The sequence below is a fragment of the Oncorhynchus kisutch genome, linkage group LG11, assembly GCF_002021735.2.
Source record: "Oncorhynchus kisutch isolate 150728-3 linkage group LG11, Okis_V2, whole genome shotgun sequence".
Classification (NCBI taxonomy): domain Eukaryota; kingdom Metazoa; phylum Chordata; class Actinopteri; order Salmoniformes; family Salmonidae; genus Oncorhynchus; species Oncorhynchus kisutch.
Window position 1 is genome coordinate 63,046,866 of NC_034184.2, and position 26,081 is coordinate 63,072,946.

The 26,081-nt window shown below is 41.4% G+C and overlaps 1 protein-coding gene across 1 annotated transcript; it reads left to right on the forward strand.

The window, feature by feature from the left end:
- On the forward strand, positions 1-24,908 carry cdh19 (cadherin 19, type 2). Its single transcript, XM_020494679.2, has 12 exons — positions 1-232; positions 6,009-6,403; positions 6,504-6,798; positions 7,998-8,117; positions 9,608-9,775; positions 13,097-13,284; positions 13,930-14,183; positions 15,812-15,948; positions 16,336-16,457; positions 16,730-16,847; positions 17,736-17,987; positions 19,469-24,908. The coding sequence occupies exons 2-12, from the start codon at positions 6,167-6,169 to the stop codon at positions 19,996-19,998; spliced, it is 2,421 nt and encodes an 806-aa protein (XP_020350268.1). The 5' UTR covers positions 1-232; positions 6,009-6,166; the 3' UTR covers positions 19,999-24,908.
- The last annotated feature ends 1,173 nt before the right edge of the window (positions 24,909-26,081 follow it).

Genomic DNA, 26,081 nt, shown 5'->3' on the forward strand with positions numbered 1-26,081 from the left:
GAGAAAAAGGGAAGAAAAGAAGAAGAAGAAAGGGGGAGGTCGTCAGTGGAAGGGATTACGCATTGTGAGAACCATGTCCATTTGCTGCTACTATTATTGGGTCTGAAAAGCAGTATCTGCAGTACCAGGGCCCTTAGTTAACCAGACTGTGTGTTTTCTTCCACACCATGATGATCTCTGTTGGTAGCAGCTGTTGAAGAGTGGCTTAAAGAGAGAACAATCACGCATGAAGGTGGGTGTAGCTAATGTTTCTTTCAGAATGTGAAATTAATAAAGAGTATAGACATAGATCTACTAGAGATGATTCAATTCTAAGTCGGTATGGTTTATTTAATTTAACATGTAGGTATTACATGTAACTGACTATTGATGCTGGATTATGTGAAACTGGGACCAGACCAACTTTTTGGGAAGAAATTCTTTCATCATTGTTCATGTACCATTATTAAGTATATCATATCAAGTATATCATATGCGCTATAAAGCCTTAAACATTATAAATCTTGAAATGAAAGCATGAATACATTTTTATAAAAATTCATCAATTGAATGGGCTTTCTGTAAAGGGATGGTCATTCCAAGGATCATTTAACTATTTGATTTTGTATTGTGAGACCCCTTAAAGTATATAAAAAAAATATTACAAAAATATTGGATGAAACATTGAATTTGGAATCAATGCTATTAGCCAATAGAAACGCATTGAATCAGATATTCACTACAACAGATAGTCCCCCCCAAACAATCTAAAGCAAGTTTGTTCAGAAGTTTCTGTCCTATATCTAAGAGATATAAGAAAGATCAGATAACTATTATTATTCATGTTTTTACATGTATATATCCCCTTATTTTAGGCACTAAACTATCTCCATAAACTAGACTTCAATATATTATTTGAACTGGTACCGGGACCTTCAGTCTTGTGAGTCTTGTGGGCGTCCTAGAGCGAAACGGAGAACACCATCGTGTTTGTGAGAGTCTCAGCATTCACTCGAGTGGTCATAATAGAGTTGTCATGATAGTTTGTAGGCCAAACCATTCGGATGCTACAGGCATTTTCGCGAGAAGACCAAATTTTGGTCTCATGGTCTGACAAACACCACTCTAGCTCTGCCACCTTTCACCACAGATGCGGAAGGGTGATATCGGCAGATGCGGTGGATTGAGACCCAGCCCATGCAAATAAAAATATCTCTAGCTTAAACAGACTAAATTTGATGGGGATTTTTTACATTATGTTAATTAGATTTCCACAGGGGCGTGACCATTGAAGACCAAGGGATAAACACCCAGATGTCATATCTATAGAATGACCTCACTGTTGCTCAATGCATCTCAAACTGTTAGTCCCTTTTGTCTCTACTGGTTAAGACATATCATTACAGTTGCCTGTATAAGACAGATGATCAATCAGTATAATGTATGTTAATGAAGAATTGCAATGTAAACTCTGGTGATATTGTGGTCTTAATTAAGAACTCCTCGGAACATGTTGAACTCTATAGTCTACATTGTCATTCTTCATTAAGATGCGTTATTCTAATTGCTTATGAAACTAACGAGACAAAACAATTTACGCATAGAAATATCAAAGTGTGAATGTACAAAGAATGTCTTAAAAAAAGATAACAATTAAAAAAAATTCACTCTAAAATTACCACGTTAGTGATACATTGTAGACACTAATGACTAACATAACAACACGCAAATACAGTAAGACTTCTACTAAGTAGTACATGGTAGCGTGACATTCTGCCATTGTTTTTGTTCAGCTTGGAGTATTCATGTTCCTGATTTAGGAGAGGTAGATGACATTGCTTTCTGAAGCAGAACAGTAAACAACATGTCCCAACATGGGCTCCCCAATGACCAATTAAAATGCATTTTAGTTTTGGTGAAGTGATCCAACGATGGTTTGGTTCTTCACAGAGAGATCAACCATTCTATCTGTCTGCTGGAAATAAAAAGGGGATCATTCAGCAGTGTTTTGTATTCCGGTGACATTTCAGGCTGGCTATCTATAGGCATACAACTTTTCTGAAATTGACTAGTTACACAATTGTTGTACTGTTACTTTGTTCCACTGATTGCATGCCAGGGATGAAAGTACAGCATGCTCTGCACACGGACAAAACATTTACTCTGTGATGGACATACCCTTACTGGAGTGTTACATTGTTATTACATGTCTTATTACACTGACGTTACTCTGTTATAACGTCTTTGTCTACATAGACTACCCTGTGTTACACATACGGGCCTTATGGCACATTGCACACATGTTTAATGCAGCCAGTTCTGAGAAATGGCAGGTATGTAGTTTAACAGTATGTGAAGCATGTACATATCTCAATGAGATCACATATAGGAAAATAGTGTGACTAGTCTCACTGGATCTAGTGTTTAACATTACGAGACCCCAGCTCGTTCTCACTCTGTCATGTCATGTCGTAGTGGAGATGTGTTCCTGCTTACTACAGAAAAAAAGGTCTGCCAGCTGGAAAGTTCTACACGCAGTGATCCTATACATCAAAAATACATTCAATGGTGCAGCGAATGGAAAACAGACCACTTTCTGGGGTTGCTCAGATCAACACCACAGCGAATTTTGCATTTATTGCATTTTTGACAGATTCTAGAATAAGTCATCCACCACCATCCACGCCATTTTTCAGTGTGCCATCCCATGCTATGTTTCGTTGTACTACTTTATTAAATGTTTAATTATTTTTTTTACCTTTATTTAACTAGGCAAGTCAGTTAAGAACAAATTCTTATTTTCAATGACGGCCAAGGAACAGTGGTTTAACTGCCTGTTCAGGGGCAGAACAACAGATTTGTACAGATTTGTCAGCTCAGGGTATTGAACTTGCAACCTTCCAGTTACTAGTCCAACACTCTAACCACTAGGCTACCCTGCCGCCCCGGGTTGATGCCATTGAGCCAGATGCCATTTCAGTTTAATTACAATGGGAAAAAAGCTATTGCAAAAAAAGAATTGCTAATGGACATGCATAGAAATATTAGCATACAATATGGATTGGTAGGAAACCTGGCGTATTCATATCAGTCTGTTGTCATGGCATTAGGTATTTCTGCTATAGGCAGAAAGACCTGCCTATAGCACCATATTTTTATGAGCATTTGTATAAAAGCATGGGTGCTGTTTTTCTGTCTAGTCTATGCACCATCTTCTATTGCATCTTGTTAGCCAGCTATCGCTAGATCTGTTGGGCAGTGTGTCAGCCAGTCACGGTGGTGTGTGACTTATCTGGCACTGATATTTATTGGTGTACCTAGTTGGGAGATGTTAAACCACTGGGAGTTGCCTCAGTAGCATTGGAGGCTGTTTTCTAGTTTTGGCCATCAGCGTTCAGTTAGCCTGCTTGGCAGCCCTATGAAGGCCCATCATTACTTTACGATTCACTGGCCACTAATTGGAATTTCCTTCCACGAGCCTCGTGCTGATATGAATATGCCCAGTTAAAGACGCACTTACACACAAACATATACACTTTCACTCACATTGTGCGACCAAATTGAATTTCAAAAAGAAATTGGGCATTGGTAATAGATTTTTACCATCACATTGTAATGTATGGAGCTTGACAGCAAATACTTTCACAAGATTAAATATGACCATTAGGCAGTCAGACTACTTCCATGGCTACTACAGCGACCACTACTTATTTCAAAATGCAGACAAAATTATTGTGTTATTTAATAATATTGCACACAGCATTATCTCTGGTGACGTTGACTGGCCAATATTTCTGAATGTACAGAAACATACAAAATGTTAAACTACTAGAAGCATTTCGCTGATGGTGATGATATTTTGATGAAACTACTATTTCATATCTTGAATTCAAGGTCCCAATGCAGACTTTAAAAAAATCTCAATATCAAATCATTTCTGGGTAACAATTAAGTATCCTACTGTGATTCTTAAAATGGTTAAAAAAAAATGTTTGGGAGTGGTCTGAGTGGGGAGGGGAAAACAGAAAACTAGCTGTTATTGGCAGAGCTTTAGAACACATTATTTTCTTCTTCTTTATTGGTGTATTAATTAATCAGGCAGGTCACCCGTCATAAAAGTCAGTATTCGACGTCTGTCCATGTCTAAGGACATGGAAACCAGCCACCAGGGGCAACAGTGAGCTCTTTTACCAATAGTCTTTGGTTTTGCTATTGTGTTGTGGATGGGGATGGCAGATGCTGGTACGCATCTGGTTCCAAAGGTTGCATGTTTGAATCCAATGATAGAAAGTTGTTTTAGATATTTTAGATTTAAGCCTATACCAAACCTTAACCCTTACCTTAACCATTTGGAGTTAATACCTAACCTTAAGAATTTTTTGTTAATGCCTAAACTTAACCTTGGACCGATACAGAGTAACCAAACATTTAAGACATTTGGAACAACTTCGAAATTTGACGTTTGAGAAAAATGTATGAACGTCTAATTCTGAGACCAGATTATGAGAGCTTTTTGTAATGAAATTACTGCCTGTTAATTTCTCCAGGCAGGCCAAAACTCCATCCCAACAAAACAGGCTGAAATGTCATGCAGGATTTTCAGCTCTTACACTAAAAGGGCATTATCATAATTTTCACAATTTCACAGTATTATTCCAACCCCCACGATGCGGATATATATATATAACACATGAAAATCACATGTTTGACTGCACTGAGCCTTTAAGCCATTCTCACCACAGAATAATTTGAAGAGTTTCTCTGAACAGGAGACACAAAAGGAATCGTGGGGCAATGTTTGCATCAGGAGAGAATAGTCAGACAGCAACTATTTGACTCAGTTACACACCTGATCTCTATGAGACAAGATTTATATTGGGAACAGCATGAAGACAATCTGAGGGAAACGGTAGATTAGCAAGACACTAAAATAGAAACAAGCCATTATAATGACAGAGACACCAGCTGTTGGTGGAGTATCACTATTGGTTACCATACCAATGCAAAGGGCTTCATATTGGTTTCTCTGTCAATGGCAGAAGCGACCAGCAGATATATTGCATGGTTGTCATGATGGCACTGTCATAAAGTTTATTTAAAAAATCAACATGATTTATCAGCTCAAACAGAAAACCACTAAAATGCTCTAGAATTGTCAGTTCTGTTTTTGTGTACAAAACATTTGACATTTTATTAATATAAGATAAGTAAAACATGGTCTACAGTTCATATCTCTTTATTTCCATTGTTAATATTGACCAGGCCTGTAGCCGGGGTTCTACATTCCCTAAACTCCCCCTTCCGGAACTACTATTAGACATGTAGTCATCCTGCGATGTCCTAGACTTGACCGAAGCTCCACATTTCAGAGGGCATTTGATGCTCTTTCCAGGCACACGTGTCTCTATTGTCCATGTCTGACCAATTATCGATTAGTCAGCTGCAGAGAGCTGTATCATGCTGAAGGAATGATGTTTGGGTCCTACTGCTCGCCCATGGAATACAATACATGGCCTTGTTTCCTCATAAAACAGAGGAGGCTTTTTATCCTCACAAGCGTTCAAGTCAAAATCCCAGCATTAGACCATCCTTCCAAGAAGCAGAAACACACAAACTTTTCTTGGATATCTCTGTGGAAGCTGCGCTTGTCAGTAATAGCTGTTTAAAATGTATTTTCATGCCTCTAAATGCAGTGTTTGACAAGGGGTTGATAGAGGCCAGGGCTGGTATTTAGATTTGTGTCAAAGCCTGGTAAAAATACTCTTTCATCTTGTCAGCTAGATAAACAACAATCAAATATGAAAGATGACTTGCTTCTCTTCTTATTAAAAGTTGATCTTGGTTGTGTATTGTTCAGATGAGGATTCCATCTCTCAATGTGGTCAAATTGCTTTGACCAGAATTAATTCACCCATCATCTCCATTTTGATAAATCATTACAAAATCTTATGAATATGTTGGAATATTCATCTTATGAAACAAGTTCAACAAGTCATCCATTCCAACCATCCTTGTCCCTTCCACAACAGAATGACTGTCTACAGCAACAGGCCAACAGCAGGGTGGCCAGCCACCTCTCTGAGGTCCTCGCCATATCACTGTGTCTCTCTGATGCTCAGAGGAACCTTTTTAATGAACCAGTGACATCTGTACCTCTGTGCGCTAACCACGGGGAGAGGCTCAGAAAATGGATCAGCGGACTATCACAATGCGGTGTCCTTGTATGCTGGACTTAGTTATTATCCTGTCCTTGACATCATGCTGCATGTTGAGTGAGACGAGAGCTCCACACAGTCTGGAGCCCGACCACCAGCTTGGCCAGGGGTCTCCCATCACAGCTCTACACCAGAGACTCAGACGAGGCTGGATCTGGAAACAGATTTTTGTCCCAGAGGAGGACCCCACTCCAAGCGTGATTGGCCAGGTACCAGTTCTCCCCTGAATGAAAATGTCCTACATTATAGCAGTCAATGGCTTTTGACTCAATTCTCAGTAGATTTGTTTTCTTTTCTCCTTTCCCTCAGCTAAAATCAGACTACGACAGAGGGGATTTCTCTATCAAGTATATACTGTCGGGGGAAGGTGCAGGGGAGATGTTTGAGATTAATGAATATTCAGGAGAGATCCGTACATTGCAGAAGCTGGACCGCGAAGAGAAGGCCTTCTACCTCCTGCAGGCTCATGCCCTTGCTCGGAAGTCCAACGAACCCGTGGAGCCCCAGTCAGAGTTCATCATCAAGGTCCAAGACATCAACGACAACATCCCCGAGTTCCAGAACGAGCCCTATGTCTCCAGCATCCCTGAGATGTGTCCCATGGGTATGTTTGACACATCAATATGCGGAAACTACAGGTCAATATTAGGACAGCCTCAGTCCCAGCAGAAGTTTGAAATAACTCCTCCTGAGACTGTCCTAGTATGGACAGTGACACAGTCAATTACATTTAAATTACGCATATGGTTGATGAAAAATCTTAGTTGAGGGATCTTGTGAATTTTACCGAACACATGAAGTTACGATTAAGTCCCTCAAGTCATATGGCAGAGGGGATTTTATGCAGGTTTGAAATGTTACCTGCACCTGTACCTTGAAGAGCATTTAAAATTAAAACAAGTACATTTACTGTATGAATGTATTTTGCTTAGCACCTGGAGTTGTGATTTGTGAGTCCCTCACATGGTCCAGGGGATTTCATACAGGTTTGAAATGTACCTTGAAGAGCATTTGAAATAAATTAATTGTTTCATCTCATTTGAAATGATAAAATAATATAAAGGCTGTCGTCAGTCGCCCTTTCAGGAAGTTGAAAGTATTGGTTTGTGTATCATACCTCTGAATCCCTCATATGATTTATTCTTATGTAAATAATGTTATCATTACTAGTGCCATTTCATAGCGCAAGCATAACCATTTCAATTTATATGTAATCTGCCTTTTCAGAGTAATATCTTTCTTGTAATAAATCATAATGCATTGGACTTGGATAGAGAGAGAGAAAGAGTAGAAGAGAGAGAGAATGAGAGGAAAAAAGAAAAGGTGGAGACACAAACAGAGGTGGTCATAGTGAATGAGAGATACAGAAAGTAATACCCCGGCTAATAGAGAGAGAGCAAGAGCGAAGGAGAGAGTGGTCGCTAGAAGAAACAGAAATAGACATGCAGACTGAAAGAGAGGGACAGAGAAAGATAGTGACAGAGTGGTGGAGGGAGAGAAACGAGGAGAGAGAACGATAGGGAGCGAGAGACAAAGAGAAAGAGAGATGTCACGGTGGAGGGTGGAGAGGTTGTCACGCACACCTGCCCAGTCTCAGTGCCTAGTGAAAGGCCACGGTGAGCGTTGGGCACCCAGCCTTATCCCATCCCTCCTTTGCCCACCGCCTCCCTCTGCACCCCTGAGCCAGACAGACCCTGTGGGAACGTGGCATAATCACTTTATTTCCCCGTTGGCTGCTGGAGGGTGGCTGGGAGGCTGTAGCCTGAGCCAAACCTGCCTGTGTGATCCTCTCCCACTCCACAGGGACTATCGTGGCCCAGGTGACAGCTACAGATGCTGACGATCCCCTGTTCGGAAACAATGCCAAGCTCATCTACTCCATCCTACAGGGGGAGCCCTACTTCTCTGTGGAGCCCAAGACAGGTATAGTTGAGAAATAGATACACTACAAGGCAAAAAGTATGTGGACAACCCTTCAAATTAGTGGATTGGGCTATTTAAACCACACCCATTGCTGACAGGTGTATAATATTGAGGACACAGCCATGCATTCTCCATAGACAAACATTGGCAGTAGAATGGCCTGTACTTAAGAGCTCAGTGACTTTCAACATGGCACATTCATAGGATGCCACCTTACCAACAAGTCAGTTCGTCAAATGAATGCCCTGCTAGAGATTCCCTGGTCAAATGTAAGTGCTGTTATTGTGAAGTGGAAACGTCTAGGAGCAACAACAGCTCAGCCGCAAAGTCGTAGTCCACACAAGCTTACAGAACATGACCAACCTTGTGCTAAAGTACGTAGCGCGTAAAAATCGGCTGTCCTCGGTTGCAACACTCATTACCGAGTTTCAAACTCCCTCTGGAAGCAATGTCAGCAAAATATCTGTTTGTCGGGAGCTTAAAAAATGGGTTTCCATGGCCGATCAGTTGCACACAAGCCTTAATCACCAATGCCAAGCGTCGGCTGGAGGGGTGTAAAGCGTGCCGCCATTGGACTCTGGAGTAGTGGAAATGCGTTCTCTGGAGTGATGAATCACGCTTCACCATCGTGCAGTGCGACGATGAATCTGGGTTTGACAGATGCCAGGAGAGTGCTACCTGCCCGAATTCAGAGTACCAACTGTAAAGATTGGTGGATGAGGAATCATTGACTGGGGCTGTTTCTCATGGTTCGGGCTACGTGTCTTAGTTCCAGTGAAGGGAAATCTTAATGCTACAGCATACAATGACATTCTAGATGATTCTGTGATTCCAACTTTGTGGCAAAAGTTTGGGGTAGGCCATTTACTGTTTAAGCATGACAATGCCCCCGTGCACAAAGCGAGGTCCATACAGAAATGTTTGTCGAGATTGGTGTGGAAGAACTTGACTGGTCTGCACAGAGCCCAGACCTCAACCCCATCGAACACCTTAGGGATGAAATGGATCGACAACTGCGAGCCAGGCCTAATCGCCCAACATCGGTGCCTGACCTCTTTAATGCTCTTTTGGCTGAATGGAAGCAAGTCCCCGCAGCAATTTTCCAACATCTAGTGGAAAGCCTTCCCAGAAAAGTGCAGGCTGTTATAGCAGCAGGGGGGGCCCATGATGCCCATGATTTTAGAATGAGATGTTGCATGTGTCCACATACATTGGGCCATGTATTTGTCATATGTTTTATTTAACCTTTATTTAGCTAGACTACTAATGTAGTGTATACTATAGAGACATTCACATGGGTCCATGAATACAAAATATGTCATGTTCAACATCTTTAAAGAGCAAGTACTTGATTTACATAAGAAAGATTTGTGTGTATTCACCCCTCTCTCACTGGGTGGTATCTCTCTCTTCACCCGCCTCCCCCCTCTCTGTCTCCACCTTCCTACCCCTCTCTCTCTCTCTCTCTGCTCTCCCTCCCCCACCCTCAGGCATCATCATGACCTCGATGGCCAACATGGACAGGGAGGCTAGGGACCAGTATCTGGTGGTGGTGCAGGTGAAGGATATGCTGGGACTGAGCGGTGGTTACTCTGCTTCCACCACTGTCACCATCAGCCTGACGGACGTCAATGACAACGGACCCACCTTCCAGCACAGTGAGTCACATCAGTCACTTCCACAGAGTCAATGTGCCACTTCCAATCCTCTCGCACACGCTGATTCACATCACAAAAGAGGAAAGGAGTATGAGTATTTTCAGCCTCTTTAGTTTGCATGACACAGTTGTATTCTGCTCTTACTTCTTGTTGTAGACTGCATTTTAAACACACAAGCAGATGTATATTCTGAGCGAACATGTGTGCCCGCGAGAGCGCGTGTGTGTGTGGCGCGGCTGCGCTCGTGTGTGTGTCTGTTTGTGAGCCCGCTGGATGAATTTAATCATTCACACATGAAAGGACATTTGTCATGACCTTTGGAAACAAACCTGGCTTCCTCTGAGATAAACCTCTCTAAATGAATGCCAAGGGAAGAAATCAATTTCTCTCAAATGGGAAAACAGGGACAGCACTTTTAACAAAGTACGACGTTCTTTTTTTTCTAAATCTACTTATGCTATTTGAGATGCAGTATGCTTCAAATAGTTTCTTACAAGTTTATGACTTATAAACTCAGCAAAAAAAGAAAAATTCCTCTCACTGTCAACTGTGTTTATTTTCAGCAAACTTAACCTCTCTGGGGTAGGGGGCAGTATTTTGACATCTGGATGAAAAGCGTGCTCAAAGTAAACGGCCCATTACCGAGGCCCAGAAGCTAGGATATGCACATAGATTTGGATAGAAAACACTCTAATGTTTCTAAAACTGTTAAAATAATGTCTGTGCGTATAACAGAACGGATATGGCAGGCGAAACCCCGAGGACAAACCGACCCCCCCCCCAAAAACAATTTCAGCTTCCCATTTTTTTCAATTGTTATTACTTTAATTATAAGGCCAATTCCTCCCAGATTGCAGTTCCTAGGGCTTCCACTAGTTTCAGGATGGTTTTTGGAAAAATTACCCAGAAATGTTTTTTTAGGTAGCTCCCTTTTTGGCTGTAGTGTTTCCAAGCGCGAGGAAGAAAGCGCATTCTTTGCTATTTCTCTCCGGTAAAGACAATAATGATTCTCTGTCTGAAATATTATCATTGATTTGCGAATTACGATACCTAAGGTTTGATTATAAATGTTGTTTGACTTGTTTGGAAAAGGTTATTATTAACGTTTGGGATTAATTGTGTATGCATTTTGATGAAGGGAAAATGGGTGGATTATTGACTGAAGCGTGCCAGCTAAACTGAGATTTTATAAATATAAAGAAGGACATTATCGAACAAAAGGACCCTTTGTGATGTAACTGGGACCTTTTGGAGTGCCAACAGAAGAAGATCATCAAAGGCATTTCTTTATATCGCTATTTCTGACTTTTGTGTCGCACCTACCTGGTTGAAAGATGATTTTCATGTGTTTGTATGCAGGGCGCTGTCCTCAGATAATCACATGGTTTGCTTTCGCCGTAAAGCCTTTTTGAAATCTGACACGGCGGCTGGATTAACAAGAAGTTAAACTTTATTTTGAAGTACAACATAATATATTTTCAAGAATATTAAATATTTGAATTTAGTATTTTTGAATTTTGTGCTCTGCAATTTCACTGGATGTTTGCCGCTAGTGTCCCACCTACCCTAGATTAACATGTGTAAATATTTGTATGAACATAACAAGACTCAACAACTGAGACATAAACTGAACAAGTTCCACAGACATGTGACTAACAGACATGGAATAATGTGTTCCTGAACAAAGGGTGGGTCAAAATCAAAGTAATAGTCAGTGTCTGATTTGGCCATCAGCTGCATTAAGTACTGCGGTGCATCTCCTCCTCATGGACTGCACCAGATTTGCCAGTTCTTGCTGTGAGATGTTACCCCACTCCTCCACCAAGGCACCTGCAAGTTCCTGGACATTTCTGGGGGGAATGGCCCTAGCCCTCACCCTCTGATCCTACAGGTCCCAGACGTGCTCAATGGGATTGAGATCCGGGCTCCTCGCTGGCCATGGCAGAACACTGACATTCCTGTCTTGCAGGAAATCCCGCACAGAACGAGCAGTATGGCTGGTGGCATTGTCAAGCTGGAGGGTCATGTCAGGATGAGCCTGCAGAAATGGTCCCACATGAGGGAGGAGGATGTCTTCCCTGTAACATACAGCATTAAGATTGCCTGCAATGACAACAAGTTCAGTCCGATGATGCTGTGACACACCGCCCCAGACCATGACGGACCCTCCACCTTCAAATCGATCCCGCTGCAGAGTACAGGCCTCGCTGTAACGCTCATTCCTTTGACGATAAACGTGAATCCGACCATCACCCCTGGTGAGTAAAACCGCGACTCGTTAGAGAATAGCACTTTTTGCCAGTCCTGCCTGGTCCAGCGACGGTGGGTTTGTGCCCATAGACGACGTTGGTGCCGGTGATGTCTGGTGAGGACCTGTCTTACAACAGGCCTACAAGCCCTCAGTCCAGCCTCTCTCAGCCTATTGTGGACAGCCTGAGCAGTAATGAAGGTATTTTGTGTTCCTGATGTAACTCAGGCAGTTGTTTTTGCCATCCTGGTGTTGGTGTTTTTCAGAGTCAGTAGAAAGGCCTCTTTCGTGTCCTACGTTTTCCTAACTGTGACCTTAATTGCCTACCGTCTGTAAGCTGTTAGTGTCTTAACGACCTTCCACAGGTGCATGTTCATTAATTGTTTATGGTTCATTGAACAAGCATGGGAAACAGTGTTTACATCTGTTTCAATGAAGATCTGTGAAATGATTTGGATTTTTACGAATTATCTTTGAAAGCCAGGATCCTGAAAAAGGGACGTTTCTATTTTTGCTGAGTTTATATCTCACAGACTGACCAATACGTGTAAGGTGGTTTGGAACCTTTGAAAGTCATTATCAGAGAGAAGTCGTTTGTTGTTTTTGTTTTGGGTAGTCTGTTGAGCGTCCACAACTTGTGACAGTCATCCAAATAGACTCACTTAAAGACACAATCACATTTTCTCATCATCTTATTAGAGTTGGGCCAGGATTATGTAGACCCATCACCTGTTATGACTTATCTATGCTTCACCATAATCGGTTCCTACAGACCGCTAATGATTTCTGTTTATAATTTTCCACGCTACTACAGACACCCTTCACTGGCTATTCACAACTTAATCACCACACTTCTTCAGCCGCACAGGAAACGCCTAGGAACGTTGTATACGATATGCAAAAGGACAGTCCTTATTACTTTCTTGCAGGCATTTGAAAATGTGAAAAGTTATATGTTTTCACAAATGTTCCTTATCCAACATACTGTATCTGTCTGTAGCAGCAGAATCAATTGAACAGATGTATCCATTCATCGATTTCCTTGGACTCTCCTTGGGCTCTTGTTTCCCCAGACATGTACACCTTTGCTGTTCTGGAGTCTGCTGCGGTGGGCACAACCGTGGGCAGGATCATGGCAGACGATGGTGATGTGGGCATCAATGCCAGGATGAACTACAGTCTAGAGGACCTGGAGGAGAGTGCCACCTTCAAGATCCAAACGGATCCAGTCACACAGGAAGGAGTGGTCCTCCTGGCCAAGGTGAAGATAGTTAAAACACTGTACTTTACTGTACTTTAGCCACCAATGCAAAGTGTTACATCCTTGTGATGCTGGCCTAATATGGACACCGTACTTACATCTTTTGACTTCTTTATGCTATTTGTATTTCATATTGTCTATGGTTATAGAAACGTATTTTTAGGTTAGTTATGTCTTTGAATGGCCTTTTCCTCTATTGTGCAAGTCATTTACAGTAGACTTTGTGTTCTTCTCGATACGCTGTTTATTCCATTCAAGACACAGGGGAATTGAATGGGGCTGAAATCGGCTTGTCATTAAAATCATTGGCTCATCATTGACTGTCAATCTAAACACTGCATCAGTTAAGTGCAAGACCACAGCTGGTGGCTCAATGACTTTGAATGATGCATTTTCCTCGTCCAATCTGATAGAATTGGGGGAAATGGGACTTCAAAGAAGACAGCAGGGTGCAGGTTTTCAGGGTTTGTGAAATGGTTATGTCTTCATAATATTTTGGCCAATTAATCTAAAGTGGCATACTGTATCACACTGCTGGAAAATCGATCAACAAAAGAGGTATTTTTAGTTGTTCCATACCAAAAAGTGCCTTCCAGTAAGAGCTTAGCTACAAAGAGCTGTTATTGATTTTTTGTACTTTTTTAGCCTCTGGACTATGAGAGCAAGCGACGGTTTGTAATGTCTGCGAAGGCTGTCAACGATCACATAGACACCCGCTTTCTGAGCTACAACGAGTTTCAGGACAAGACGACCCTAAAGATCGTCGTCGAGGACGTGGATGAGCCCCCTATCTTCATGGCGCCCGATTATGAGTGGAAGGTTCTGGAAAATATGGTGGCGGGGACCGTGGTTGGTACCGTTAGCGCCAGAGACACTGATGCAATCAACAACCCAATCAGGTAAAGTGACACTCCATAACTGTCAAATAGGAGATAACCTGGACAGATGTCCCGCCTCCTAACCCCAGCCATAGGTTGCACTTAACACTGCTAAGTTAGCAGTCTAAGCTGTTCACATGTAGACGGATGCCTCCTTGGAGTAAGACAATTATTATAATTATAGTAGTATCACTGGCTAGGTTTCAATCCAATTTGCGACATATTTTCATGCAAATATAATCAAATCAGCATAAAAAAGTAGCACATTTGCATTTTCCACTCTATCAAGGACTGTCAGACAAACTATTGCAATTAATGGCAGACAACTGTTCACAGATAAACTTGACAGGTTAGGTTATATGATTTGATCACAGGAGGTTGGTGGCACCTTAATTGGGGAGGACAGGGTCGTGGTAATGGCTGGAGTGGAATTAGTGGAATGGTATCAAATACATGGTTTCCATGTGTTGGTTGCCATTCCATTTGCTCTGTTCCAGCCATTATTATGAGCAGTCCTTCCCTCAGCAGCATCCACTGGATGAGATGGATAAAAGCAAGATCTTTCTTATTTGTTCATTGGTAGCTAAGCACCAATCATCATACAAATTAATAAGACCCTCAATAGCAAAGGAACATCACCAACCTGTGAAGTTCATTATAACTTATTTCATCTGTAGCCTAATAAACAGTACATGCTTTTTTAAGTCGTAGTCTGAGGACCACATAACATAGCATCGCATGACTGCAAATGAACCTTGATATGACGGTTATTATATCAACAATTGCGCAAGAAATAGTTTCCTCCGCAATTTGTCGCATAATTCACTTTACAGACACCAAAATATCACAACATGACAAACTAACAAATTGTCGACATTTCTGAAATTATACTGACACCTTCCTGTTTCCTTTACAACTGTGATCATTTTTTTTTATACGGTACGACTGTGGATGGAAATGTGCTTACTGACTGCATTTTATTTGTTTTTACCCTTGATATTAGTGGATAGCCCGTACATGGTCATATTTACCTCATATTACTTTAGCAGGAAATGAGGCCTGTTGAATAAATCATGGCTATTCTTCATACCTCACAGGCTTTTCTATCTATTGCTGTGGTATTATCACAAAGTGACTCGCAGAGGACGCTAGAAATGTAATAAAGCGCCGTATGAGGTGGCATATGGAATTCAGATTTAGAGTCATTTGCAAGTGGGGCACGTTGCTGCGGAGACAGTGCTGTTGCCTGTAGCCCAGCAGTGTTAAAGAGTGGCAGGTGCTGCATATCACTCACAGTATGCTGTAGCTTCTATTGGAGGCCTTCACAGGAAGGCAAGTTGGAGAAAAAAACACTATCTGATTTTACTCAGATGTTTTGGAATGGTGTTTTATTCAGATATAGAGCATTCTGAGAAACATTCACCTGACAATGTCATTCTCGACAATTCTTCATACTGTTTTGTTGTATTGCTGTTCTGTCAGACCGGGCTTTGTTCGAGCCCGTTGAATTTGTGTAGGTGGAAACAGAAAAATGAACAGTTTCCTCAAAGGATCTCTCGGTGGAATCAGTGTGCTTTGTCTGCTCAGCTATGAGAAACCAGCGCTTTGCATTGCTTGCTAACTGTGTGTCCTGGTGATTTCTCTTGCAGATATTCCATTGACAAAAGCAGTGATATCACAAAAGCTTTCAAAATAGACCCAAACAATGGGACTGTAACTGTTGCGAAACCTTTGGACCGCGAGGAAGCAGCCTGGCACAATCTAACCATAAATGCCAAGGAAACAAGTAAGGAGAATTTCTCTCGTTCATACAAAATACAATAAGGTATTGATAATACAGAGAAAAGCACATCAATCCACTATGATGGCAAACATGCACTATGACTGGCAATAGCTTACTGGTACACTGAACCATCTTCAACTAGCCTCAAAGGATGAACAATATTCAACTCTCCTGAAATGCTCTAAACTGGTTTTATAGCTTTCATTTTGTCCAATATCCCTTCTGCTTTGGGATTGAGTGATGATTTGAGCCACCGTTGTAATTCAAGGAGATGTGACTATTACAGTAAAATTTATCACGTTAAACTGCCTTTGTGACAGAGCTTTTCCAAAGCATTTATGATACATGTGTCCAACGGACTCCAACAAATGTCTATCTTGACAACTGCAGAGCAGAACCATCTATCCTCATCTGTGGTGGTGTTCATCAAAGTGCTGGACATAAACGACAATGCGCCAATGCTTGCCAGAGAGTACCAGCCATATATCTGTGAGGGCACACAGTCAGGAGAGGTAGGATGGACCCCTCACTATTTTAACTGAGAATAATGCAACATTTGCCTTCTGTACAGGTTATAGGCTGTATCCCGGAGAGGACAATGCTGAATCACAATTACAGGCTATCTCAGTTAGTTTGTCAGTTACCTTGTATTGACTGTCGTAGATAAATGTTGGGATATTCCCTAGGTAGGACTATCAATGCAATTTTGTATTTTCCGATGCTCATTGAGAGTCACTGTCAGTCAGAACCATGGTCTGACAGCTATGTCTGTGTGTCTTGTAAGCTCATCCAGCTGATCAACGCTGTGGATCTGGACGACCCTGTGGAGGGACACCACTTCTACTTCTCCATGGTCCCTGAGAAGAACATCAACCCTAATTTCACAATCAGGGACAACCAAGGTCAAGTACAGATAGATCCTATAACTGTTATTCAAACTATTCATGAACACAATCCGACATCACTTAAGCATCTGCGTAGCTATGCACTGAAAGAAAAGATAGACAAGCTTATATTTTTACGGTGTCCCTATTAGGACATCATCACATGTCTAAAGAAACTTTCATAGACCTGTGATGCTGTCCTAAAATGGACACCATACATATCTATCGGACCCTTAATTTGTAATTTTTTGCCTAAAATGACATACCCAAATCTAACTGCCTGTAGCTCACCAGGAGCAAGAATATGCATTTTCTTGGTGCCATTTGAAATGAAACACTTTGAAGTTTGTGTAAATGTTAAATTAATGTAGGAGAATATAACACATTAGATCTGGTAAACGATAATACAAAGAAAAAAACAGTTATTTTGTATTTTTTTGGTACCATTATCTTTGAAATGCAAGAGAAAGGCCATAATGTATTATTCCAGCCCAGGCGTTATTTCGATTTTGGCCAATAGATGGCAGCAGTGTATGTGCAAAGTTTTAGACTGATCCAATGAATCATTGCATTTCTGTTCAAGACTGTCCAAATGTGCCTAATTGGTTTATTAACACATTTCCAAGTTCATAACTGTGCACTCTCCTCAAACAATAGCATGGTATTCTTTCACTGTAACAGCTACTGTAAATTAGACATTGCAGTTAGATTAACAAGAATTTAAGCTTTTTGCCAATATCAGATATGTCTATGTCCTGGGAAATTATCTTGTTACTTACAACCTCATGCTAATCACATTAGCCTACGTCAGCACAACAGTCCCGTGGGGGACCCACCGATCCTGTAGAGGTTTTAAGCTTTAAAATCAGGTTCGCTCCTCAAATAAAACCTTCCCATCCATCACAGACAACAGTGCTAGCATCCTGGCACGGCGGAGCTCATTCACCCGTAGGGACCGTGCCCAGTACCTGCTGCCCATGGTGGTGGCGGACAGTGGCTCCCCAGCCCTCTCCAGTACCAGTACCCTGACCATCAACGTGTGCAGCTGTCAGCCCGCCGGACACTGCCCCACAGGCGGGGTGGAGGCCCTGGCCATCTCTATTGGGGTCAGCCTACAGACCCTGCTTGGATTCCTGGTCTGCCTGGCAACACTCACAGGTCAGTGACACTGTACTCTTGGAATGGGCATATCTGGTATTTTCTCTTTTATGCGTTATTGCATTAAAATGCTTTGGATCCGATATGATGGGTTCTTTTTGAATGTGTTTATATGGAAACATATCCTGATTCAAATAAACTGTTTCAGATCTACAAGTTACACGTGACTCTTTTTCAACAGACTGGTTGTGTTAGTGTGAGCTAGTGCAATTCCACTTCAAATCGACTGGGCAAGTATGTAGTGTGTGGCTATATAGTTGGATATCTCTGAAACTTATCCCACTCTCATTAATAACAGTCATAATTTACTCAAACTCACTAGTGTGCTCTTAACACAAATGTAAAACTTCTAAATGCTTAGCAAAGCAAAAATAATGGTGTCCCTTTTCAGCTAGTAATGTGCTTATTTGTGGCAATGCATCAATACCAATGCTTCATGGGACATTGATGGGTTTGCAATAGTGTAGAGCTTTATAATGACCTCTGTTGCTTTGGGTAATCCTTATGCCCATCACATTAAATATTAATAGCTATGCTTACTGGGCTAACATCCCCTCACATGAGTGCAATACCCCATGAAAACAATACAAAAACCACTCCAATACTAGCCTCAATAAGCACTCCGCTACTAGCTCTCCAGTACTTGCTTGCGAGACATCCGGATGGTTGTACGAGGTTACTCCACTACCGCTATCGCTAGTTCCCTTAGGCTTAAAAGCACACTAAAGAATGTATTTATTTGGATACTGTATGAGGCTAAATATGAATGATGACTTCAGATCAAATATTATTTTACAGTATTGGCAGAAATGATGGCACAGATGTAGGATCTTAATATGAACCAGTTTGCTACAGCAGGAAATAATCCTGCAGCAACAGGATATTTTAATTATTATGTGGATTATAACAAAAGGTAGACTCAGCGAAATGAAGATGCCACGAACAGCACCACAGTTATTGAGATGAGCGACATGCAATACTTTGCTCTCACACAGAGTTCGCTTTATGCTGTTTAAAGCATGGTAGCCAGGCCACTAAAACAGCGGAGAAGTTGAGCATCGCGGAAATTAAACCACTATGCTGTCAACCCTCTGCGTCTACGTCATATTACTACCTTTAATGGAGATTGTTGCAGGGGTTGATGCATTTTTCATTAGGGAGATCAAGTCTGACATTTTCAAGTGGAAACTACAAACTTTAGAAGCCTTTTTAAAACTAAAATACTCTACAACTTTGCATTTCCTGGAAAATCTCAGCAACAAAATAATTAAGATCTTACATCTGTATCTAATTTTCCCAATTGTTTCCTCTCAATGTTTCCCCTTAAAGAATTTCACATTAACCCCAAATAATAGACAAAATCAATGCCCGCCCTATTACTTGTAATTAAAGAGTGTACATACTTAATCCAGACCTGTTTGGAATTTGCCAGCATGTGTGTTTAAAGCACACAATCATCTCCTGTTGGTTTGTGTCTCCAGTGCTGTGCATTGTAATGCTGATGCTGAGGAGACACCGGAGGAAACAGCTGGAGGGGCTGGGGAGAGCGGAGAAGGAGCTGGAGCTGCCTAAGGGGGTCTCAGAGAAGGTGCTGCACTACGGAGAAATAGGAGGCGGAGGAGGGGGTGACCTGGGGGGATTCTGTCAGCCTGCTGTCCCCCTTCGTCCCCACCCCCGCAGGAGGGACAGGAGACTCCGCAGAGAGGAGGTGGCAGCCAGTATCAGAATGTCGATGTCTCTCCGCCACTCCCTCCTCATCGGCCCCGAGGACGATGTCTTTAAACAGTTCATCATGGACCGGCTAAATGAAGCAGATCAGGACCCCTACGTGCCGCCATTTGACTGCCTGAAGACCTACGCCTTCGAGGGCACAGGGTCGCCCACGGGGTCCATTAGCTCCCTAGAGTCATGGGACTTTGTGGATGCTGACCAATGTCCCCGGGACCCCGGATCACGCCTCGTCAGACTGACTCTCTGGCATGGGGGAGCGGAGGAGGAGACAACCTTCTGAACAGCTAACATTTGTTTGACATTTTTTTATTTAATTAATTTAACGTAATAACATATATAATAGTACAGCACATCCCTGAACTCAATTTTGACATCCTGATGAAAGAGACAAATAAGTTCATGTTTTCTTCCCCTGTATGGTTGAAAACAGTGGAGCTAGCTGTAATAATTATTATCAGTGTTATGACAGTTATATGTTTTTGTTGAACAGGCAGTTTCTTGATATGTTTTTTAACAGTATTTAAAGCAACATAACTTTCTATACGTGACCTCATTCTGCATTAGTTCTAAAGATGGGTAACACATTCTAGTATTTGAACCTTCATGACAGTGTCATAAGCGCATCATAAGTTTCTTGACACATGCCAGAACTTACTTGGCAGATGAATTAGATAGGACCTGTAGCTACACAGCAAATTCTCCAGTGTGAGAAAAACCAAATGAACACTGAGAGTGTTACATCAACACTTAAAGTGGTCAGTCTGTGGAACAGTGTTAAAATAACACACTGCTTAGTGTAAATCCTTATTCCAATATTTCCCAGGGTGCCTTGTCTTTCGAGTAAATTGTATAGTTACCACCCATGACTGTATTTGTTAGTGACAGAGACATGGTTGTTGTATTCATCCATTTTTGGTCCTATAGGCATCACCAAGTGACATCCTATGCAAATATGTTATAAAAAGTTATCTTTAACACAACAGCATACATATATCATAAGGCCTTATTTTGAGAGTTTCACCCTAATACAAGTGCCTGAAAGTCCTACACATCGCTTTAAACCAAAACCACGCCCATCATTATCATATTGTTTGTTTCAATATCTGTTTGTGGATGTACATTGATTGATTGATTAATTAATTAATCTTATGCTACTCAAATATGAAACCACAAACATTTTCTAAACTAATCCAATATGTTACTTGGGCTTATTGCACCCCTAGGGAGTCTCATGGCTTAGTTTTTCCCAACCAGTCATTCTTAATGCATTTTGAGGGTGACAAGAAAATGCGACAGTTGGATATCCCCACACTGGCTGGATTCCAATTGGAATTACACACACTTTGCAAGCCAACATAATGTGACTTGCATGCCTAATGTGGCCTGTAAACCATGAGTTCCAGGCCATTGCATTACACACTCTTAAAAGGTTGTCACTGTAGTTCAAGAGTGTCAAACTCATTCCATGGAGAGCCTAGTGTCTGCAGGTTTTTCTTTTTTCCTCTCTATAAAGCCCTACACAACCAAGTGTGGGGAGTTCCTTACTAATTAGTGACCTTAATTCATCAAGTACAAGGGAGGAGCAAAAACCCACAGACACCGAGTTTGTACCCTGTAAGGCAGAACTCGGTATCGGTACCCCCTGTATATAGCCTTTAGTTATTGTTAGTTTATTGTGTTCCTTTTTAAAACACTTTTTTTACTTGAGTTTATTTAGTAAATATTTTATCAACTCTATTTCTTGAACTGTTTAAAAAAAATAGAATAAAATAAATTTACCCCTTTTTCTTCCCATTTCGTGGTATCCAATTGGTAGTTACAGTCTTGTCTCATCACTCCAAGTCCCATACGGACACAAGAGAGGCAAAGGTCAAGAGCCGTGCGTCCTCCAAAACACGACCCAACCAAGCCACACTGCTTTTTGATATAATGCCCACTTAACCTGGAAGCCAGCCACACCAATGTGTCTGAGGAATCACTGTACACATGGCGACTGTTCCAGCGTGCATGCGCCTGGCCCGCCACAGGAGTCACTAGAGCGAAATAGGACAAGGACATCCTTGCCGGCCAAACCCTCCCCTAACCTGGACAACGCTGGGCCAATTGTGCCCTGCCCCATGTGTCTCCCGGTTGCGGCCTGGCTGCAACAGAGCCTGGACTCAAACCAGGATCTCTAGTGGCACAGCTAGCACTGCGATGCAGTGCCTTAGACCACTGCACCACTCAGGAGGCCGCAGTGTTAAGGGGCTTGTAAGTAAGCATTTCACGGTTAGGTCTACACCTGTTGTATTCGGCGCATGTGACAAATAACATTTGATTTGATTTTCCCAAACTCAGTCCTCGGGACCCCAAGGGGTGCATGTTTTTGTTTTTGCCTTAGCACAGCTGATTCAAATAATCAACTAACCATCAAGTGATCATTTGAATCGGCTGTGTAGGTCCCGAGGACAGAGTTTGGGAAGCGCTGCTGTAAGGTCATCCTTTGTACCTTTAGTTATAAGTGTATAATTGCACTCCAGTTCCAGTGGCAGTCAGTGCAGTTTAAGATGAGGACCATTATATTTTTTATGATCATGGCCTTATTTCTATTGCAGCAAATTGGATGACTGTCATTCATATTCCTTTCACCCAGCTCAATGTAACATTGATAGTTTTAGGCAAGGGTTTCCCAAACTCGGTGCTGAAGCCCCCGACCCAAGTACTACACAGCTGATTAAAATAACCAGCTCATCATAAAGCTTTGATTATTTGAATCATCTGTGTAGTGCTAGGGCATAAACCAAAATGTGCACCCAGGGAAGTCACCAGGACTGAGGTAGGGAAACCCTGGTTTAGGCCACTACATGATACTTGACATTTCCTTATACCCATGAGGTTGCTACAACCTAGCCTATGGATTAAAATTTACTAGGTAGATGCACAGGTCGAGAGATATTTGAGTAATCAAGGTGACAGACATTGACGCGTTTAATACTGTGTTGCACACTCTTGCCTGCATCTAGCTGATCTAGGGTGTAATCGTTAGCCATCAGTTGCAAACAATAGTGTCAATTGGACAAATTCTGGTATGTTTATCCCTGTTTCTTTTAGTTTGTTGGAAAATGTTCATAAACGGAAGCAGAATCGGCGGAATGAATACACCCCTGATCACACTCGAGCGTAGTTCCCTTTCATAGCAGCCACATACAAACAGCATGATCCCTTTGATCGTTGTATAATTCCACCTCGTATCTACGCGCTCTCCTATTCTCACCTTTTCCCTTAGCTTGTGGACTTCAGTGCACAACACATCAGCAGTCTGTGACCAAGTGAAAAAACCTCACTTAGCCAAACCTTCATATCATAAATGCTAACCTCTATACACAGCCTACATTGTCGTCACAATATTAACATCAACATACTGTAGCAACTAGAACTAACGTGTTAGTAAACCCGCTACAATCATGCAGTACAGTGTACAGTCAGCAGCAAGCAGTTTCAAAGTTACACAGGTAGGCCCCTGTGGCAATAAATAAATAAAACCTAAAGCTTACCTTGACTTGGAAAAGTTCCAGTGTTGGATAGCCAGCTAGCTAACATAGAACTCCTCTCTGTTTGAACCGGGTGTTTGAGTAGTCTAAACTAGCTAGCTGCATTCGCTAGCTAAGTAAGTGAAAGTGAAAAAATACCAAAAAAGTATAGCTAGCTCTCTCCTTCACTCTCTTTCTTTTCCTTCATTAAAAACAATATTTGTCAAAACTGTTCAACTATTGTCTTTCTCTCTTTCACCATATTATTCACTGCAGTGCTAGCTAGATATAGCTTATACTTTCTGTACTAGATTCATTATTTGATCCTTTGATTTGGTAGACAACACGTCAGTTGATGCTGAAAGAGCTATGATAGGTTGGAGGACATCCTCTGGAAGTTGTCATTAAGTCTATTGAATGGGTTGAGAACTACGAGCCTCCTAGGTTTTGTATTGAAGTCAATGTACCCAGAGGAGGATGGAAACTAGCTGTCCTCTGGCTACCATGGTGCTACCCTACAGAGTGCTGTTGAGGCTACTGTAGACCTTCATTGCAAAGCAGTGTGTTTTAATCAATTATTTGGTGACGTGAATATATTTAGTATAGTTTTATCTAGAAATGATCACTTTTATAACGTTTCACTATTTACATTTTATGAAATTCACTGAGGAGGATGGTTCTTCCTCATCTGAGGAGCCTCTACTACCCAGTTCATACCTCAGGCAACCCCAGGCCTTGAAGTAGGGTTGCAAAATTCCAAGGACCTAAAAACTGGTTGAAGGACTTCAAATTTCCAGCTTCCGTTTTCAGGAAAGGACATCTGGAAAAAATTGAAATTTCTGGAAAGTTGCTAGAATTTTCCAACCCTACCTGCAAGTCACATTATGCTGGCTTGCAAAGTGATGTGTAAGTCCTATTGAAATCCAGCCAGAGTTAAGCGATCCAACAGTTGGACTTTTTAGCCATTTGCAACCTGCATTCAAAATGACCTACAGTGTTACAAACGTTTTGAGGAGACGCGTTTAAACTGAAACAAACAGTTCAGTAACGGGTGCAAAAAATTTGACTGATTGGATCAGTTTAGAAAAATGTCGGTTATTTATTTTGTGTAGCATACGATTGATAAATCAATGCAAAATAAACATTTCCCCAAAAATCTAACTGCTGGAAAATATGATAATTATGGGATTGGTTTTGGATCAAAGGGACACACGCTTATGAGTTTCCGGCCGCTGAATCAGGGCCGGAATACACCCTCAAAATAAGGCCTTATTAAATACATATTTTTTTCCATGATGACATATTCACGTAAGATCTCACTTGGTGATGTCGATAGGTGTGCAGATGGATGAATGCAATAACCATGTCTATGTCGGTAACAAGTACAGTCATGGGTGGTAACTCTAGGATTTACATGAAAGGTACTCTAGGAAATATTTGAACAAGGCATTACACTAAGCAGTGTTTTAATTTAACACTGTTGTGGTGTCCCTATGGGTCCACAGACTCGACACGCTCAATGTTCATTTTGTTTTCTGTTAATGCTTGAGAATTTTCTGTGTACGTTATAATATACAGGTAAACACTACCTTTCATTACCTTTGTATTGTTCTACGAAATACAAGCTGTGCACTTGTGTTCTGTATTATGAATTTATAACTATAAAACAGCCTTAAACAAATATGGTAGTTTTACTTTGCAAACTTCAATACAGTCTTTAACCGTTTGTTTAAATATCTATTCAGAAATATGAGTATTCAGGCCTCACCCCTAAATTCCTCCCTTGAGAAGGGTGAGATCAAGCTAGTCCACATCAGAAATGTGAGACATGCACACACGGCATATGTAATGGTTCTCTGTGCTTTTTGGTGAGTCATCCAGCGCCTCATCACTGCCCTGTCATCAACTCAGAGGACAGACAGACAGCACTCTTCACTACACCCATTAGACAACATGTATACACCGTAAGTGGTAAAGTAAAAGGGGAAAAAAGCAATGAAAAGATGGACACAATGTCTCAAGGAGAAAGTAAAACATCTGCGAGTGCCCTATTGAAGCCTGAGGTTCTGATATCTGCTTGAGGGATTCAATTCAAATTCATGTGAAAATACGGAAACTGCACTTTCTTTAGTTCGGCGTAAAACATTGCTGCTAGAAGCTGTTGTGTGGGTGAATGCTGCAGTAACGGTTAGTTCAAGGCAATATCCAGGTGATAAGGTCTCTCTCTACCACCACCTCCTCATCAACTAATTGGACTGTTTTCTGTCTAAGAAGGTCAATGTGGAACTCACAGGAGCTGTTTCGCTCCAGATGATGCAATGGAATTTTGAAATCAAACCTTTGTTGTGGCAAGATGGCAGGATAGAGAGGGCCCTCTTAAAAGTTGTGATTGTTTATATTCATCAAATCATAAAATCAAATCATAAAATCAAATTGTATTGGTTACATACACATGGTTAGCAGATGTTATTGCGAATCTAGCGAAATGCTTGTGCTTCTACAGTAGTTCCGATAGTGCAGCAATATCTCAAATGTAATTGAACAATTCCACAACAACTACCTAATACACACAAATCTAAGTAAAGGAATGGAATAAGAATTTATACATATACAGATATGGATGAGCAATGACAGAGCGGCATAGGCAAGATGCAATAGATGGTATAAAATACAGTATATACATATGAGATGATTAATTCAAGATACGTAAACATGATTAAAGTGGCATTATTAAAGTGACTAGTGATCCATTTATTAGTGGCCAATGATTTCAAGTCTGTATGGAGGCAGCAGCCTCTGTGTTAGTGATGGCTGTTTAACAGTCTGATGGCCTTGAGAAGCTGTTTTTCAGTCT

Coding starts and splice junctions, on each gene's coding strand:
- cdh19 (XM_020494679.2), top strand. CDS start 6,167: ATGGATCAGCGGACTATCACAATGCGGTGTCCTTGTATGCTGGACTTA. Junction 6,799..7,997: donor CCCTGAGATGTGTCCCATGG/GTATGTTTGACA, acceptor CCCACTCCACAG/GGACTATCGTGGCCCAGGTG. Junction 9,776..13,096: donor CGGACCCACCTTCCAGCACA/GTGAGTCACATC, acceptor TTGTTTCCCCAG/ACATGTACACCTTTGCTGTT.